The sequence below is a fragment of the Megalobrama amblycephala genome, linkage group LG14 (assembly GCF_018812025.1).
Source record: "Megalobrama amblycephala isolate DHTTF-2021 linkage group LG14, ASM1881202v1, whole genome shotgun sequence".
In the NCBI taxonomy this organism is placed as follows: domain Eukaryota; kingdom Metazoa; phylum Chordata; class Actinopteri; order Cypriniformes; family Xenocyprididae; genus Megalobrama; species Megalobrama amblycephala.
Window position 1 is genome coordinate 34,200,157 of NC_063057.1, and position 20,635 is coordinate 34,220,791.

The 20,635-nt window shown below is 35.4% G+C and overlaps 1 protein-coding gene across 1 annotated transcript; it reads left to right on the top strand.

The window, feature by feature from the left end:
* The first annotated feature begins 950 nt into the window (after positions 1 to 950).
* LOC125244440 (C-type lectin domain family 4 member M-like) lies at positions 951 to 20,557 on the top strand. The gene is made up of 7 exons (XM_048154524.1): positions 951 to 1,056; positions 1,228 to 2,148; positions 2,256 to 2,425; positions 10,099 to 10,189; positions 10,615 to 10,652; positions 20,157 to 20,296; positions 20,412 to 20,557. The coding sequence occupies exons 1-7, from the start codon at positions 951 to 953 to the stop codon at positions 20,539 to 20,541; spliced, it is 1,596 nt and encodes a 531-aa protein (XP_048010481.1). The 3' UTR covers positions 20,542 to 20,557.
* The last annotated feature ends 78 nt before the right edge of the window (positions 20,558 to 20,635 follow it).

Here is a 20,635-nt window from a genome sequence, read left to right on the forward strand (position 1 = left end):
TAAGTGTATTACATTTAAGACATTACATTTCTTATTAGGTCAGTTACAAAAAGAATTCACAATCAAGTTTATATCATTTTATCAACTCCTTGTCATCATAACTCTACTTCATATCTTTATTGGAGAGCGTGTGTCTCCTCTTCTTTGCTGCCATCTTGTTACTCCTGACTAGGTTAAGACACCTCTCCAGCTCTCCTAAATAATTTAGGAGCTGAGACCTAGTCTTGACTCTTAGGAAACTTTATGAATCACACTTATCCTTAAGTATAGGAATAAGAGTAAAATTACATCATTCTTAGAATTTTGACACACTTAAGACTAAAATTTTACTCTGAGCGTATATATATATATATATATATATATATATATATATATATATATATATATATATATATGGGCCCTGATTAAGGACCTTCTGTACCTATTTCTGGGCCTCATTCTTGTGTGCCAGATTTTGGTGCTCCAGGAGATCAGCATCCTAGGAGAGCTTCGTGTTCAGGACTGTTGAAACAGATTCTGGCTCCTCTCCTTACTGTATTGAAGCTATGTCTTCCATTACAACTCACTTTTTAATAATGATGTGGCTTTCAGTAGAAAATTTGGGGGCCAAAGTAATTTTTAACCTTCCAGAAATATCAGTTTTGGAAAGTTTGGCCATAATGTTTTGAATAATCAAACAGGTTCCAGATCATTAAACTTCTTTCAGTACCCCTGTGTGGCCCTGTGTGACATTCTGTGGTGAGCTGAACTTCCTGTACATATAAATACTTAAAACTTTTCAACACACCAGGACAGATATCAGGAATATAATAAGGTCCACCTCAGAGCTGCTAGTATTAATTGGTAACTAAAATAAAATAAAGATTATTTTAGAAAACTCTCATCTTCACTGGAACTTTCTGAACGTAAATAAAAGCATGAGTCAGAAAATGGACAGAGGAGCGAGACAAATGACGACGGACAATATCTATGAAAATGCTGATGCTATAAGAGGTGAAATCACAGAAGACACAGGACACTCGAGAACAACGAGACTACAGCCACCTGAACTTACAGGTAAGGAGTTTAATCATTAATACTTTACTCAAGAATAATAATAGCACAAATCTATACATACATATTTGAAGGCACAAGCAGTACTTTTAAAAAGTAAAGTTTTTAAATAAGGTATGCAATTGTGCTAAAAAAAGCTAATGAAGAAATTCAAATCATATCTTTTATTTTCAGGAAGTGGTTGTGTGAGGATTAGATGCTCCAGAGCAGCTGCAGTGTGTTTGGTGCTGCTGTGTGTTCTTCTGCTGACTGCAGCCATAGTGCGGTGTGTCATGTTCACTCAAGAGAGAAAGCAGCTCATTCAAGAGAGAGACCAGCTACTAATCAAGATTACCAACTTCACAGAAGAGAAAGACCATGTTCTGTTCAAGTTTACCAATATCACAAAAGAGAAAGATCAGCTTCTGACCAAGATTACCAGCATCACAGAAGAGAGAGACCAGCTTCTGACCAAGATTACTAACCTCACAGAGGAAAATGATCAGCAACTATCCAAGATTACCAGCATCACAGAAGAGAGAGACCATCTTCTGACCAAGATTACTAACCTCACAGAGGAAAATGATCAGCAACTATCCAAGATTAGCAGCATCACAGAAGAGAAAGACCAGCTTCTGACCAAGATTAGCAGCATCACAGAAGAGAAAGACCAGCTTCTGACCAAGATTAGCAGCATCACAGAAGAGAAAGACCAGCTTCTGACCAAGATTAGCAGCATCACAGAAGAGAAAGACCAGCTTCTGACCAAGATTGCCAACCTCACAGAGGAAAATGAACAGCAACTATCTAAGATTACCAGCATCACAGAAGAGAAAGACCAGCTTCTGACCAAGATTACCAGCATCACAGAAGAGAGAGACCAGCTTCTGACCAAGATTACTAACCTCACAGAGGAAAATGATCAGCAACTATCCAAGATTACCAGCATCACAGAAGAGAGAGACCATCTTCTGACCAAGATTGCCAACCTCACAGAGGAAAATGATCAGCAACTATCCAAGATTACCAGCATCAGAGAAGAGAAAGACCAGCTTCTGACCAAGATTACCAACCAAACAGAAGAGAGAATCCAGCTAATAATTGAACTCCTGAGTGGTAAGTAGAACAAGCTTATTTAGTATGTGTAGCCATTTGCTGTGTAACAGACACAATACATAATCTATGAGCCTATGTTTCTTTATAAGATATAAGATGAAGTGTAGTTAGGAATAATGAGCTAATAGTTAAACTGGTTGTGTTAACAGACGGATGGATTTACAATCAATCCAGTCTTTACTTCATTTCCTCTGAGAAGAAGAACTGGATTGAAAGCAGAAGATACTGTACAGAGAGAGGAGCAGATCTGATCATCGTAAACAACAGAAAGGAACAAGTGAGTGAAAAATAGTGTGTGAGTGTGCAAAGTAATCTCATGAGTGTGTGTGTGCACGTGTGTGTGTGTGTGTGTGTGTGTGTGTATATATATAAAATATAAAATCATAAAGTGTGGCCCTATCACATACACATTTCCTATGTTTCCTCTACAGAGACAATAAAATGTAAAATATTCACTGAAAAAAACTTTTTGGTATAGTAATATATATTAAATTAACCATTATAATTTTTACTTAGTAAAATTAAAATTGAATGAGAACTAGAGTTTGAAATATATAGTTGAAATATATACACATTTAATTCATGTAATAAATTAACTAGGTGGAGAAAGTAACTCTTATTATGTATTTGCTCTTAATATTTACACGTGTTATAGTCACTGCACATTAACCTAGAAATATTAAGTAAATTTTAATCTAAAAGTGTAGCATGTTTGAATCTGCATACACTGATAAAAATGATTCTGTGGTGAAGTAAATACAACAGAAAAAAAGCAAATGTAATTTCTACATGAAATAGCTAAATTCTATATTAGTACAGAAATTAAAGCGTAAATATCAGTGATATAAAGTAAAATCTACTCAACTTTTCTGATACTGGTGTTCCCTTCATGCACTGGGATATGAATAATTATTAAGGTTTATTTTTCGCTGTTTTCTAGCTGTATTTACACTATTTTATCATTGCTTTTGTTGTTTGGATTAGTAACTTGTGATTTTGCTACATCTGGCTTTCATTTTCTACTTAAAATGACATTAATACTCAGAAACGATCCATCGAATGTTACCGTCATTGTTTATTGTTTACCAAGTATTGAAGTCTCTGTGTTCAGGTGCAGCATAACTTCTATTAAGTAGATATGGTCCCAGCCAGCAATGACACGTGGGGCCCAGATGGGTTAACTACGGGTTCCATGGGTACTGTGTGGGCATGGGCTTTGGCTGGGTGAAATCAGCGGGTCCCATGTAGGTTTTGTAGTACGAGTCCCACATAGGAAGCCCATATGAGCTGATTACATGGTCCTGCATAGAATTTTTATGGGCCAAGTGGGCATGGGTTTGAACTGGGAACACATATATGGGTCTTGAATGGCATATTTATGGGCCAAGTGGACATGGGTTTGAACTGGGAATGCACATATGGGTCCTGCATAGAATTTTTATGGGCCAAGTGGGCATGGGTTTGAACTGGGAACACATATATGGGTCTTACATGACATATTTATGGGCCAAGTGGGCATGGGTTTGATCTGGGAACACATATATGGGTCTTGAATGGCATATTTATGGGCCAAGTGGACATGGGTTTGAACTGGGAATGCACATATGGGTCCTGCATAGAACTTTTATGGGCCAAGTGGGCATGGGTTTGAACTGGGAATACATATATGGGTCTTGAATGGCATATTTATGGGTCAAGTGGGCATGGGTTTGAACTGGGAATGCACATATGGGTCCTGAATAGAATTTTTATGGGCCAAGTGGGCATGGGTTTGAACTGGGAAAACATATATGGGTCTTGCATGACATATTTATGGGCCAAGTGGGCATGGGTTTGATCTGGGAACACATATATGGGTCTTGAATGGCATATTTATGGGCCAAGTGGTCATGGGTTTGGGTGATTGGTTCAGGTCCAGCAATATTATGTAATGCTCATCTACAAACAAGCATCAAAAATAAAATAAAATAGAAGATCTTCAGGATGCATTGACATATACATGGTTTATGGTTTAAGACGGTAAAGGGAGGGGCTGAGGTAGTTAAAGAAGTAGGCCTGTAAGGACAGAGGCCCTTTCAATTTAAGTAAAAGAATAAAGCTGCAGAAAGCCTTCCGACAGTGCATGGAGCATTCACATAAACACTTTCATTGGTGCAGTGACCCAGATTGGGACAGATTTATGGGTATAAGTGTAAAGGAGACAGCATTGCTACTGCTGGCATTTGAATATTTACAATATTTATATTGTATGAATATTTTGCTAACTTAACATAAGTTGCTTATAACATATAGTTGCCTGTAGAATGTTGGGTAAATCCCTCCCTGATGCCTCATAGGACCCATTTTGCTACCCAATTGGCTTTTGGTCAGTTTGCACATCCATCTACCACGCCGGATACCCAGATTCAAGACCCGCTTGGGGAGTGGTTTCTGGTATCAGAGGTGGAAGTCATTAATTACAAATACTCAGATTACTGTAATTAAGTAGTTTTTTGGGGTACTTGTACTTTTATGAGTAGATTTTCAAGCCTGTACTTTTACTTGTAATATTCATTAATCCATGTAATCTACTAAGTTACTTTTAAAATCATAGTTGAGTACTGAGTACAATTTTAATTCATATCCAAACCTTTTATCTGCATTTTTGTAGCCAGTAAGGTGATTTGATAGCAAACAAGCCGATGAAAACCGGGTCATGAGGACGGAAAACAAAACAAAACAAAAAAAGGACGTTAATGATTGATCTTTCATTGATTCTGAATGAAGAATTTAACCAGTTAAAAATGTATTCATGGATATTTAATCAATAGTCATGGCTCCTCATGTAATTTAGTTTTTTGTCTGCCGGAGACATTTGCTTAATAAGGAAATAAAAACTTAAATGAGAACAAAATGAGGGAAAAACACTTGTTTTGCATCTTATCAATTATTAATGATTAATAGATTGTTGGCATGTTAACTTCTGGTAAAGAAAAACACACAATTTCCAGCCCTAGTCTGGAGAAGTGACGGTGACATCAGTGGTTAAAAGTAACTAATACTCTGAATATTTTCTTTTTAATTTTTTATTTTTTAATTATTTTTTTTTTTTTTTTTTTACAAGCTGTACTTTTACTTGAGTATTTCTCTAACACCGGTACTTTTACTCGTAATTGAGTAATATTTTAGCAATGCACTTAATTGTACTTGACTACAGATTTTCAGTACTCTCCACCACTGCCTGTTATGCACAACAACACCTAATTAGGCTCATTCATAATGAAGCCAGCGAAGCAGTTAAGTCGTTTGTTAATTCTCTCACATATCCTTTAATTTACGAATTTTACTGTATTAAATTGTTATTTGGTCAGCCAGTTCGGACATCTCTGGGGCCTGTATGCAAAGGCCGTGTTTCGCACTCAAAACGTTAACAGTCCATTCGGAATCGGAAAGCAAGCTGGCTGTGACTTGGAGGTGAAGTGCATATTTCTTCCGACCAACGCCGAATTTCCATAAAATTAAGGTAAGTTGAAATATTATGTTGCCATAAAAATAACACTGCAGATTGTACAGTAGTCTGTATTTTTGGTTTGTGCTGTTTAATCTGATGTAGAATCTAACCAAAAGGAAAAACAGCGGGTTTGGTTTAGCTATAGGGCTGGACAATAATTCAGTATCAATATATCACAATATACTTTTATTCAATAACGGTGATATGATATAAAATATATTCATCATTATTTCACTTCAAATTCATCTGAGTCAATATCAGATTCAGAGTTTGGTTCCATCCCGAACCCTTCCTCATGCTTTAAACATAAAAACATATTGCACATATTGCATAACACATACTTCAACATATTGCACTGTCCCCACCTTTTGCTCTAAGAATAAATTGGAACAAATCAAATCAAACTAAATGTGTAAGCAAACAGTCTCAAATGTTTTGGGCTTGTAAACATCATAATGTCGGTCTCCCTGGTCTCCCTGTGCATCTTGCTGGCTTCTATCGTTAGTTGTCGTGTTGCAGTTACAACTGCACTAGCAGCTAATACAAAATGAAGGATAAATATTGACTAAGGTTGAATTTTGTTTGCTTGCATAACCCAAAGAGCAAATATAGCTGCAGATATCTTATTATAAAAATATAAGAATTATTAAAACTCTTAAAATATTCTGACAAAGGAACTAAATAAATGATAATTGTATAATAATAATATAATTACCTACATTTTAAGTATATGAAAGTAAAACAAGCACAGCCAATTTGATGGAGCTGAATTAATATCAGCCTTATGACTCCCAGGAACATCTGAGTGGTTTGGCATCATGAGCATCAACCGTGATGTTCCTGGGATAAGGCTTTAATTTAAATTGTTAAAGATTATGTTTGTTGTTCAATGTATTATATAATGAGTGTATTTTGTATTGTATTTTTGGAGGGTTTTTTTCAGAGATTTTTTTAAAATATATTTTTTAGTTTACCGTATGTTGTGACATTGTTTTTTAAAGATAATTTTTGTTGTTCAATTTAATATATTTCTTGCAGTTCAAAGCATCAAGTGTCTTGTATTTATCTTGTACTTACATTCATTCTTCGTTTTTAATTTTTCTTAGATTGTTTCCTTAAATTAATGGTTGGGCTTACCTTGCATGAATTGCCCAGTTAGGACCAACATAAGATCCTTACAGAGCCCACTTTAAGCCCATATGGGCATTCACGGTTGAATCCTGGTGCAAGCCCACTTTAAACCCCTTTAGGCAGGTGGGGCCCAAATGGGTCTGACACAAATTGCCCGGTTAAGACCCACATAAGACCCTTACAGATCCCACTTAAAACCCACCTGGGCATCCATGGCTGGCCCCCATGTGAATCCCGAGTGCAAGCCCACTTTAAACCCCTTTAGGCAGGTGGGGCCCAAATGGGTCTGTCATGAATTGCCCGGTTAAGACCCACATAAGACCCTTACAGATCCCACTTAAAACCCACCTGGGCATCCACGGCTGGCCCCCATGTGGATCCCGGTTGCAAACCCACTTTAAACCCCTTTGGGCAGGTGGGGCCCAAATGGGTTTGGCATGAATTGCCCAGTTAGGACCCACATAAGACTCTTACAGATCCCATTTAAAGCCCATCTGTGTAGCCATGTTGCAAAGCCCACTTTGGACCCCTTTGGGCAGGTGGGGCCCAAATGGGTCTGACATGAATTGCCCAATTAAGACCCATGCAGTACCCTTACAGGTCCCACTTTTAGTACGTCTGGGCTTCCACGGCTTGCCCCAATGTGGATCCCGGGTGCAAGCCCATAATGGGGCCCACATTTGCCGCCCATGAAGCCCTCATCTGGGCCCCACATGTCATTGCTGGCTGGGTAGATACATATTAAGACTACAAGCCAACTAAAGACGACCAATTGAGCTTATTCGCTGTAATTTACAATTATTTCCCCACTGACAAGTTGTGTTTATTCAGAGGAAGTGTGCAGAAAGCAGTGGGAGAGTCTGGGACACATAAAGGAGCGGGAGAGCCCCTCTCATGACGCGAATTCGCGTCTGTTGTGAAGGGATTTTCACGCGCAATGAAGCGAGTAAACTCAAAATGTTCAAGCCTCCAACTACGCGCGAAATAGCGCGATTTATTCGCGCAAGTCGCGTCTGGTGTGAACGCAGCATTACACTTGCACTCGCAGAGATGGATTATTTTCCAAAAATCATCATTTGAAAGAAAGTCATATTCTGAGAGTATTTTCATTTTTGGGTGGAGTATCCCTTTTTTAGTATTATCAGAAACAACAACTTTATTTTTCTTAGCAAAAAAAAAAAAAAAAAAAAAAAAAAAAAAAAAAACTGTAGTTTGGTCTTTATATTTAAATTCAACTGTTAAATTTTGAATTCTGTTAATTTCATGTTTATTACTGTGAAGCTGTTTTGTATAAAATGCTACAGAAATGAAGATGACTTGACTATGAACATTATCCTGTACCTATGATTTGTGGTCAGAGGCTCTCCATCACAATCGTTGGGCTGGTGGGGTGGACAGCAAGTGGACAAGCGTCTTGACAGATGGGTTTTGACCCGCACCTGTTCCAGACAGAAAGAGATATTAACACAAGTGCAGAGAACATATCAATTCATAAATTACACAATAAAATAATATAATTTGCTTAACAGTGCTTAATTTAAAAATATTATTCTACTTCTTAAACTGTCTCATGATCATTCTCACCTTGTTGCTGTTGCACAAACCATCTCTGCTTCTGCTACTGAAAATAAAAAGTAGATTTTTTACAGTAATGAATGACACATGTAAACCTGTAGGTCATGACAAATAAGCATCTTTTGTTATTGAATCACTGGCTCAACTGGTTCATTGAAAACAGTTTGTCGTTCAGCAGAAAGTGAATAAAAATTATACTATAGTAACCTCCCATACGGTAAAAAAATATATTTTATCTGGCCAAAATATATTTTAAATATATGGTAAATATATGTTACAAACAGTGAAGTTCAATGAAATATATTTTTGAAACTGAAAATATATTTTGTTTCAACCTTCATATACTTAAAATATATTTAAACATGTATTTCAGGGGCAGGAAAAATATATTTATATATAAAAAATATATTTCAGGGCGCAAGAAAATACATTTCCAATCTTACAGTCGACAATGCAAATGTGCGTGGAAGAAAGCCTTGCGAACAAAACTATCCATTATGTTTGAAGAATTTTAAACACTTACAGAAAAACATGAATTTCCACATATTTTCCACATTGACACTTTGTTCACATATCTTCCCAAAAAATACAGATCTGTGTAATAGTGATCATGGCACCTCACAAATGTGTGTTTTAGTCTATTACTTATTAATTAATTCATTTATTTATTTATTTAATTGTAATTTATTGTCAGTGTAATATAGCGTTTAGATCTGCGTCAAATACAAATAAATTGATTAATAAAATCGCTAGATGTACGATGTTAACTGTGACGTAATTTGAATGGGAAACCACTAGCAGCGCTCACGGACTTTTGGAGTACTGCGCATGCGCGTCATTTTGAACTGTAACGGTCGTCAGTCAACCGGGAGTTCTCGGAGTAAAAGGTAAGAGCTAACGTTATAACTTTATTTTTAGTCGTCATTTTTCACATATGTAATGTTCATTGCTACTTTGAATGTATAATGTTTTGTCAAGGTTTTTTTTTTAACTTTATTTGTCAAATTAATGCCCCGTTTGTTTATTTGCTCACATGAGACGCATTTGATATTTTCAGATTTCCGTTTTAAAGTTAGTTGTTTTTAATTTGGACACTAGTGAAAACTAACGTTACACACAAAAAATGTTTAATATTTTTTTTTAAATTTCAGCTGTAGAGTGTTTGGGAGACCGTGCTGCCTGCTGTTGTCGATGATGCTCCTGTCACTGATAGTGGAGCCTGTAATGTAAGTTTTTTTTTTGTTGTTGTTGCTAAATTTAATGTTTTACTAAACTTGTTAATTAGGCACACGTTATTTGCTCGTTATTAAAGTTCAGGCATATGCTGGTTTGGCATTAATGGCATTTCGTACGCTCAATTTTTCTACTATTATTATTATCATTATTAATATAGCCTTACTATAATATAATTTTTATTCACTTTCTGCTGAATGACAAGCTGTTTTCGATTATCCAGTTGAGCCAGTGATTCAGTAAGTTGCTTGTAACAAAAGATGCTTATTTGTCATGACCTACAGGTTTACATGTGTCATTCATTACTGTAAAAAAATATACTTTTTATTTTCAGTAGCAGAAGCAGAGACGGTTTGTGCAACAGCAACCAGGTGAGAATGATGAGACACTTTAAGAAGTAGATTTTTTTTTTTTTTTTTTAATTAAGCACTGTTAAGCAAATTATATTATTATTATTGGTGTAATTTATGAATTGATATGTTCTCTGCACTTGTGTTAATATCTGTTTCTGTCTGGAACAGGTGCGGGTCAAAACCCATCTGTCAAGACGCTTGTCCACTTGCTGTCCGCCCCATCAGCCCAACGATTGTGCTGGAGAACCACAAGTCACAGGTACAGGATAATGTTCATAGTCAAGTCATCTTCATTTCTGTGGCACTTTATACAAAACAGCTTCACAGTAATAAACATGAAATAGTCAACATGACCCTAGTTGAAGTGAAACACTAGGTGTGTGTTAGAAAAATACTAATATTTTAAAGTCTGTACATCCAAATGATTCCTCAAGCTTTAAAACACATCACAAATTACAACATCTTGACTTTGAGCCCATATTGGACAGTTGGCAAATCTGTAATGTAACAAATTTAACATAACAGTATTTTCCAAAAACACACCTATTGTTTCACTTCAGAAGAAGTTGATTAATCAACTGAGGTCATGTGGATTACCGTCATGTTCACTTTGGTTTTTGACCTTCTTGCGTGAACACACAGAGATGGATTATTTTTCTAAATATCTCTGTTTGTATTCCAAAGAAAAAGAGAATGTCATAATCAACTGGAACAGCATGAGGGTAAGTATCCCTTTGTTAAGTTAGCTTAACTGAGTGACTTTGTGATATTCCACTATCCCTTCATTTGTAAAAGTGAAAATGCAATGCAGAAGTGTAAAGAAAGGCTAATTCAACCTCTCCTCAATCATCAGTTTCTTTACTGTACTGTCTAAAAATAGTCCCATTAAATATCTTTAAAATCCAGTATACCTGTAATTGTTTTAGTTCCAATGTAAACAAAAATATCAGGAAATCCAAAACTAGTTAGAGGACAAAGTGCATGCTCTCTGTACCTGTACTGATGTTCAGTTATTGTGTTTTGTCTTTTGTATGAGTACAGTGGTAGAGACAGAGAAGAAGTGCCCTTGATGAGGAAACCCTGGCAGCCATATATACGGTAAGTTAATACTTAGTGAAAGGAACATTTACTAGAAACATTAAGTTAAAAAAATAACTGATTTTTGTCTCACAGTCAAGAAGAGATTTCCAAATGTGTCCAAAGAGGCTTTGAGGATTTGACATGGGGAAACTGAGACTTCTTGAAAGCAAAAAAGTTATATTTGTTTGAATATTGTAATTTTTTGAACATTGTAAAGTATGTTCCTTGCTGATTATTATTCAAATGTTCATGTGTTATAGACAACAAATAAAAGTTTTTCAAATGTGACATGTGAATGTATTTTCTTGGGTTGAAATATATGTAGGGCAAAATATATTTTTAAATGCTTTTGTAAAATATATTTTGAAAATATATTTTTAAAAAATATACAAAAAATGGCCAAAAAATACATTTTAGGAAAATATATTTATATAAATATATTTGAAAATATATTTTTTAAAAATATACAAAAAATGGCCAAAAAATATATTTTTAGAAAATATATTTATATGTGAAAATATATTTATAGCGAATATATTTTTTGGCCAATTTTTGTATATTTTGAAATATATTTAAAAATATATTTGAAAATATATTTTTTTACCGTATGGGCTGGGCTGTATTAATATTAATAATAATAATATTAGTAGAAAAATTGGGCGTATGAATGCCATTAATGCCAAACCAGCATATGCCTTAACTATAATAACGAGCGAATAACGTGTGCGTAATTTAAATTTAGCAAAAAAAAAAAAAAAAAAACTTACGTTACAGGCTCCACTATCAGTGACAGGATCACGTGAGCATCATCGATCGACAACAGCAGGCAGCACGGTCTCCCAAACACTCTACAGCTGAAATTTTAAAAAATATTGAACAGTTTTTTGTGTGTAACGTTAGTTTTCAGTAGTTTCCAAATTAAAAACCAACTAACGTTAAAACGGAAATCTGAAAATATCAAATGCGTCTCCTCATGTGAGCAAATGAAACAAACAGGGCACTAAATTGACAAATAAAGTTAAAAAAAAACATGACAAAACAAAACATTATACATTCAAAGTAGCAATTAACATTACATATGTGAAAAATGACGACTAAAAATAAAGTTATAGCTCTTACCTTTTACTCCGAGAACTCCCGGTTGACTGACGATCGTTACAGATCAAAATGACGCGCATGCGCAGTAGCGCTGCTAGTGGTTTCCCATTCAAATTACGTCACAGTTAATATCGTACATCTAGCGATTTTATTCATCTATGTATTTGTAATTGATGTAGATTTAAACGCTATATTACTGACAATAAATTAAATAAATAAATAAATTAATTAATTAATAATAGACTAAAACACACATTTTTATTCTGAGGTGCCATGATCACTCTGTATTGGGAAGATCATATGTGAACAAAGTGGTCAATGTGGAAAATATGGGGAAATTCATATTTTTTCTGTAAGTGTTTAAAATTCTTCTAACATAATGGATAGTTTTGATTGCAAGGCTTTCTTCCACCCACATTTGCATTGTCAACTGTAAGATTGAAAATGTATTTTCTTGCGCCCTGAAATATATTTTTATGTATAAATATATTTTCTTGCCCCTGAAATACGTTTAAATATATTTATTTGAAGGTTGAAACAAAATATATTTTCAGTTTCAAAAAATATATTTCATTGAACTTCACTGTTTGTAACATATATTTACCATATATTTAAAATATATTTTGGCCAGATAAAATACATTTTTTTACCGTATGCGTATGCACGTGACGTCACCGTCGACCATTGCGACTGCCGGTCACGCCCGCTAAGTGGCACAAAGACTGAGCGGCAGCATTGGTTTTCAGCGTGAATGTCGCGAAAAACTCACAAAACACATCCAAAACGGGAAAGATCTTTGTGATTGACAAAACAAATAGCTTTGACACAAAACCTGAGGTATACTTACAGACTGCCGAAAGCTACTGAAAAAAAAGCAAATGGATCACTGCAATTCACACAAACAACTCGACTCCAGCAGAGAAACATGGATTTGCAGTTATCATTTTGTGTCAAAATGTTGGATTTTGAGGTAAAATCATACCGTATATATTGTATTGTTATATGACAACTCATCAATTAAATATTTTCCATCTTATATTCTGCATAATTGGGTGTTTTTAAATAAATAACACTGACAAAAGCTATACTATAAAACTATATGTGTTTTAGGGCTGGACAATATGACGATATAACATTGATATAAGTGATTACGCAGATTTAAACCTACCTTGTAGTTATATCAAATATTTACAGGCAGATTTGCTTTATGTATTTCCCCGGCGTCGAAATCAGGCACATATAAATGTCAGGAAACACGACTCCTGGCTGCATGTCAATATCCATGGATTAGGTTTATTTGACAAGTTGTAAGGAACACCACCTTTAGTGTAATTCGTTATTTTTACTCGCGTTTTCGCAGTTTCCTCTATTAAATCCAGTCACGCAGCAGGTTCTTTTGCCACTCAGTCCAACTGAGGGAGCGCGCTTTCGGCGGGAAAGTGATGTCGAATGTGAATGCGGTCACGCCCACTGAGTGGCAAAAAAAATGAAGGGGCTCGCACACCGGACGCGAAGCTCAGCGCCTCGCCACGTCTTTAAAATTCAAACGCATTGTTTTCTATGAGTGTACACACACCGGCGGCGACATTCGGTGCCTGTCCGCGGCGCCCAGCTACGACTCAGAAAAAAATATAAAACAATGCGTTCGAATTTGAAAGACGTATCGCGGCGCGGCGCGGCGCAGCGCGGCGCTGAGCTTCGCGTCTGGTGTGCGAGCCCCTTGAGCGGCAAATGGTTTTCAGCGTAAATGTCGCAAAAATCACACAAAACACATCCAAAATGGGAAAGAGCTTTGTGATTGACTGTACAAATAGGTTTGACACAAAACCTGAGGTGTAAAAACTGCAGAAAGCAACAGGGAAAAAAGCTAATGGATCACTGCAATTCACAGAAATATCTCGACTCCAGGCAGACAAACATGGATTTGCAGTTATCATTTTGTGTCAAATTGTTGGATTTTGAGGTAAAATCATACCGTATATATTGTATTATTATATATTATGTTGACAACTCATCAATTAAATATTTTCCATCTTATATTCTGCATAATTGGGTGTTTTTCAATAAACAACACTGACAAAAACTATACTATAAAACTATATATGTTTTAGGGCTGAACAGTATGATGATATAACATTGATATAAGTGATTACGCGGATTTAAACCTACCTATATTGTAGTTATATAAAAAATATTCACAGGCAAATTTGCTTTATGTGTCTCCCCACCGTCGAAATCAGGCACATATAAATGTCAGGAAACACGAATCCTGGCTGCATGTCAATATCCATGGATATTAGGTTTATTTGACAAGTTGTAAGGAACACATTCAATTCCAACCTTTATTGTAATTCATTTGTTTTACTCGCGTTTTCGCAGTTTCCCCTATTAAATCCAGTCACGCAGCAGGTTCTTTTGCCACTCAGTTCAGCTGAGGGAGCGCGCTTTCGGCGGGAAAGTGACGTCGATGCATACCCTCTATTGATAGGTTGTTTGCAGTCACGTGGTTCTGGTGACGTGCGAAGTTCCCGTGGAGGGCAAGCAGTGAAAATTAGAATGGAAGAGATGGGGAAAAGTCCTTTCTTTGCTGGTTTAGAAAGGTAAACAGAAAATCACAACATATGTTGGACGCGATCATTATGTTATGAAGAGGAGCGACTTTTCCGCTGAATTAAAAGACTTTCCTGCCATTGAGGAGGCAGATATAGAGGATGTGAAGCTGCCGTCACGCCATGTTCAGTTCTAGTCTGGGTTTGTTTATATCGCGCTGCCTTTCTGCTAGTGAAGTTAGAGCAGTATTTTGATTTTCTGTTGTGATTGTGAAAAATGTCGCCATTGTAGGTCATTTATGCTGAATCGAGAATTGTAATAGGAACTCACGATATATCGTTCGTGGAAAAAAAATGGACGGTAATAAAATTTTCGCCTTGGTTGAGAAGGTGAGGGAAGACGACTAGGAAATGTAATAATGTCACTAAATAAACACACTGCCTTTCACTCAAAATAATCACATACTTTGCTGAGTTTTGTATTTGGTTTTTGTGTAATAATTAACATTGTTTTAGAGTATGATCACTCGGCTTGTGAATGATTAAAACTTGTGCACAGCCACTTCAAAACTGTTCACGAGCTTCTATGGGTTTGATTTTGGTTGTCATTTGTTGAAATAAATGCAAAAATACAGCGTGTCTGTGTCCTGAATGTAACCCTCCGATTCTCCTCCGTGGTCATATGGGAAAGTGAATACCCAGCAAACATTGGTCCGATGGCGACGTCGTGTCCCCGGCCAAAAATAGTCGCGGTAGGACGGCATAAATCGGTAAAAATATGTAACACAGAACATTTCCTAAAAATGCATTCAGATATGTTTGTACATGTCTATAGTTCAAGGGGGTTGCATGTATAATTGTTACTTTGACTTTTAGCTGCGTGTAGTTCAATATATACCCTGTTGTAAATCGGTTGTGAGATGACGTCACTAGGTGACGTCTTTTACACGTGCATTACACGTCCATCATGACCCTCTGTGAAATCCTTGTTCAATGTACAAAAGCTGTGATTACACCTTGGTTAATACTGCAATAACTAATTAAAGTGCACCAAGTAGTTTTTAAGAGGGTTTTAAGAGGTTGTGAATAGACGTCCACTGACGTCGTTTACACGTCTAGTCACGGTTGTGAAAACACGTCCACTGACGTCGTTTACACGTCTCGTCAAGCAAGACTAGCAGGGGAAAAAAAGAATTTTCTTTATGAAATACATGATTTGTAGGCTATACAAAGTAAATATATTTAATTTATCTTGTTTAAATAACTGATTTTTAGTCATTATTTCAATCTGTTTTATGTTGGTCTATTCGTTGAACATGGAATGTATGCATATACATGTAAAACAGATATATATCCGATCACCATAATTGCAAAAACTGTGCTGCAAAAAACATGCATTAACAAAAGATAGTAACAAATCTGGGGATATTCCAAAAACAAAGAAAAGAAACTGATGGGAGTTAATAGTATATCTGTGAAGACACTTTTAGTTTATGGGGTAATGCAATCAAGAGTATATGCAGCAATGGGGGAACACCTCAAGCACGCTCCAGGAAGAGCTGGGGGTGGAGGATATAAACAATGAGCCAAACCACTGTAATGTGTTTGAGGGATAGTTCACCCAAAAATGAAAATGTTCATTTTCTCAACCTCATGTTTCAAACCTGTATAACTTTCTAATTTCGTTTGATCACAAAGATATTTGGAAGAATGTAACTAAGCAGATCTCGCCGCCTTAACTATCATAATATATTTTTTTTCTATAATGGTAGTTAATGGGTTGTGAGATCTGCTTGGTTACAAACATTCTTCCAAATATATTTGTGATCAACAGAACATAGAAAGGTATAGAGGTTTGAAACATGAGGGTGAGTAAATGACAGAATTTTCATTTTTGGGAGAACTATCCCTTTATATAATTCAGGATTTTGTACTTGTTTTAATTTGGTTAACAGAAACCGTTCCAAAAAATAAATTGTGCTAAATCAGAACATGCTTCTTTTTTGCTTATGTCTACAAATAATGTGTTATTTGTGATGACCTTTTGTCAAGTTAAACCTCAAGACATAATTAATTGCCTTTCACGATGTTACACAATGGGTGTGTGATTATTTTATAATAAGGCTTATATATACACTTAAAATATGCAGCAACACATTTGCACGTCCAGAAGACGACACATTTAGACGTCCAGAAGAGGACACATTTACACGTCCAGAAGACGACACACTTAGACGTCCAGAAGACGACGCATTTAGACGTCTATGGACGTGCAGAAAAGACGTGCAGTTCACTTCCAGAAGACGTCAAAGACGTCGGTTCAACTTTCATTTTGGAACTATTTTTCAACCATGACGGGACGTGTCGGACGGACGTCTTTTCAACGGTCAATAGACGTCCGAATGTTTGCTGGGTATTTACAAAAACAACATTAAAACTAGTTACATTTACACGCTTCCAACAAATAAATGGATCGACTTCTGTCAGCTTGTTGAACACATTTATTTTATTTGGACATTTTGTACCATATGATGGCTGAAGCAGCAGCGCAACACTGTTCTCATGGTAACCAGATCAACATTGTGAACAGAATTCTACAAAACTTAAAGTGAAAATACCAAATTATAATTAAATAGGATAAAATATCTTCTCCTCCCTACAAACGATAGCATGAAGAATGTGAATATTTAACCAAGTCAAAAAGGTAAGCAGCTATCCATATTTAAGTATCAGCAGACGCAAAACGCTATAAAAGGTGACAACTTTTAAAGTTAAAAAATGAAATAAGTTATAAAAAATGGTATAAGTTATGTAAATTATATAAACACCTTCTGGGTTCTCAATTTTATCGATTTGAGCAACCATAAACGACGCAAAACATGCGAATTTTGAGTTTTTGATAGGATTCCTATATAGAAACATCACTCCCTGCCCTCCAGACTCATTCGCGCTGCTGCTGTGACGTCATGTGCAAACAACCTATTACATCGCGTGATATCCGCGGAACATTCTCCTGTTTTATTAACAACTTTATAACGTTTCCTAATATCTTCCTGATACCTAATTTCAATGTTTCATTCACACAGAATTACAGAGAATTATAAATTCTGTATTTAGAGCTCAAACATGACACACTTCTTACACACATATTACTAGACTGACCTAATTAAAACAATGATTACCAGAGAAAGAAAATTCATAAGGGAATACAAACATATAATGCATCGAATCCAACATGTTAGTAATCACATCATAACGTGTTATTCTGAATATAGTTAATATTTTAAATGATCAACAATTGTCCTTTTGAGATTGAAGATTGAGTCTGTAAGCATAGAGTCATTGAACAGCGACCAGAGTCACAAGTGACCGGGTCAAAACGGACTCCTAATCAGGAGGAGGTCTCTATGGATCCGTTGTTCTTTTCAGGTCCGTTTAATTAGTGTTTCCTGTTCTGTTCTGTTTGATACAAAAGGGTTTTGTGAGCGTCTATAAATGTAATGTGATCAGGAAGGCCTCAGAACAGATATTCTCTGTTCTTAAGTCACGTTACCACTTCTCTTAATGCTGACTAGCTGGAATTAGGAGCTATCCAGTGCCCCCGGGGATTCTGGGGTCAGCGAATGAATCCTTAGTTAAATTAAGCCTTATTTGGTCATGTTCCCTGTTGATAACGTCATTTGGTAAGTCCTGTCGAACGAGGCCCTACAAAAGTTAATTTTGTTAAATTTACTTAACTTAGTTAAGTAGTTTTACTTAATTCTATATGTGAAATTAAATAAATTAAATATAATCAAGTAATATTTGCTTAATTTCTTTATGAATGTTAAGTTCAATAGTTAGTAGACTTTACTTGATTATAACAGGTAAGTTGTGCAGAGCAGTATAAGTCAAATTTACTTTAAATGTGTTAGTCCAAATTGTTACGAGGATTTTAAGTCATTTTTTTTTTTCAGTGTTGACATGACAGCATCTAAATTGAAAATTATGCACAACCCCAAATCCATACAAGTTGGGGCATTTTATAAAAATGGAATAAAATTGAATCTGTGATTTCTCTTTCAATTTTATTTAACTGGCAAAAGTACAAAGAAAAGATTTCCTGTGTTTTCACTGAACAATTTGATTATGTATGGTAGATGCTGGAAGAGCTAAAATCTTTGCAATCCTGCATTGAGAAATGTGATTTTGGAATTGTTTTTTCTCTCATGACATTTGGCACAAAATAGTGAGCCATGACCCATCTTTGCTTGCAATGACTAAGAAGCTCTTTTACACCCAAACATGATACCCTTATTCACCTGTTAATTGTGGACTGTTTTAAAACAGTTCAACCTGGATTTTCACTTTTATTTTCCCTCTGTCATAACTTTTTTGGAGTGTGTAGCAGCCATCAAAATTAAAATTTGTTTATATTTACAAAATACAATGAAGTTGGTCACTGAAAAACACTGGAATCTTTTCTCTGTACTTTTGTCAGTTAAATAAAGTTAAAAGAGAATTAACAAATGACTTTTTTACAAAATGTCCCAGCTTTTTTGGATTTGGGCTTGTACAAATAAATAACTTTCCAGATACTTTCCAAATACTTTTATGAATACTGATTTCATGGAAATAATCAGTTGATTTTATTCTATTTATGATCAATGAGATTGTTTTAAATCAGTTGACACATTTACTTGATTTGAAATGATAACATTTCATTCTGTTCTGTGTGATTCTGCCAACTCGTTTCAAAATATTGCAAAATGTTAAACAAGACTATATTTAAAAACCTTAAAATGAATAACATTTCTGCAATTGTTTAAGCATTACTTGTGTAATATTTCTTTTGTCTGACATGGGACAAGGAGTTTTCTCAACATATTGCTATGGCTCCAAAAATGACCACAAAATACAGTACAAACTAGAAAACATAAATTGATCATAAAAAGCAAAAGAGCATTTTGTTTGTGTGCTGTAATCCAAATCTTTGGAATCCATATGATTGTAGACCTGAATTCAAGCCTTTATTTAACAACCATTGTCTCCATCCTCAGTAGTGACCGCAAACGTCAAATCATAAATACTTGGAGAGAAATCAGATAAAATACTTGGTCACTGATTTGGCATGCAATGTTTCCACTTGAATATGTTTGCATGGGGTGACATGTGGGGTAAGGGTTCAGGCATTTAAAATATGTCTATAAAATGGTAAAAATGTAACTATACAAATATATATATGATATAAAAGATTAGTAAATATTTGATGTCTCTATAGCTGTAAATATGTAATAATAAACACTTATGTTAGCCTGATATGTTGTCAATATGTCAATATTTTACATTTCAGCATCTATGCAAATGTACCAAAAAGTTTTTTTTTTCTGTTTTGGTAAATGTAAATATACGTAGCTATAAAAAGTGAGACCATGGCTTGTGTGTGTGTTGTGGTGTTTAGCTGCAAAGAGAGAGACAGTCTGCTGAAATGTTTATTGTCAATTTATGATATGAATGTGTTATCGTTCACAGCATGTTGTTAAGAACATGATAGCATCTGGAATGATCCATGTTAGTTATTATGGTTTCTGGATTGGTCTGACTGACAGTGATGTGGAGGGTAGATGGAAATGGGTTGATGGCACCAACATGACCTATGAGTAAGAAATCACTGAATTAAACTGATTATTCTCTAATAAATGATCATATCTCACAGTCAGTATCATATCACACAGAAAGCAGCACTGAACATCTAATGCTGATCTGTTCTTTCAGGTTCTGGTGGTCTGGACAGCCTGATAATTACAATGATGAAGACTGTGCTATGACTTCTTCAGCAGGATGGAATGATTATCCATGTAGTGGAGTATTAGGATGGATCTGTGAGAAGATTGTTTTTAAATGACACATTTCAATAAATATGTGAGCAACTCATAATGTAATAAAGCAAAATGTAATAACTTCACATTATGTTTGAAAGGCACTTTTCTTTATTATGC

What these genes read in the sequence shown, in the direction of transcription:
- LOC125244440 (XM_048154524.1), top strand. Translation starts at nt 951, where the DNA reads ATGACGACGGACAATATCTATGAAAATGCTGATGCTATAAGAGGTGAA. An exon ending in TGGAGAACCACAAGTCACAG is followed by an intron (nt 10,190 to 10,614) that starts GTACAGGATAAT and finishes TGTATTCCAAAG; the next exon opens with AAAAAGAGAATGTCATAATC. An exon ending in GGCACCAACATGACCTATGA is followed by an intron (nt 20,297 to 20,411) that starts GTAAGAAATCAC and finishes CTGTTCTTTCAG; the next exon opens with GTTCTGGTGGTCTGGACAGC.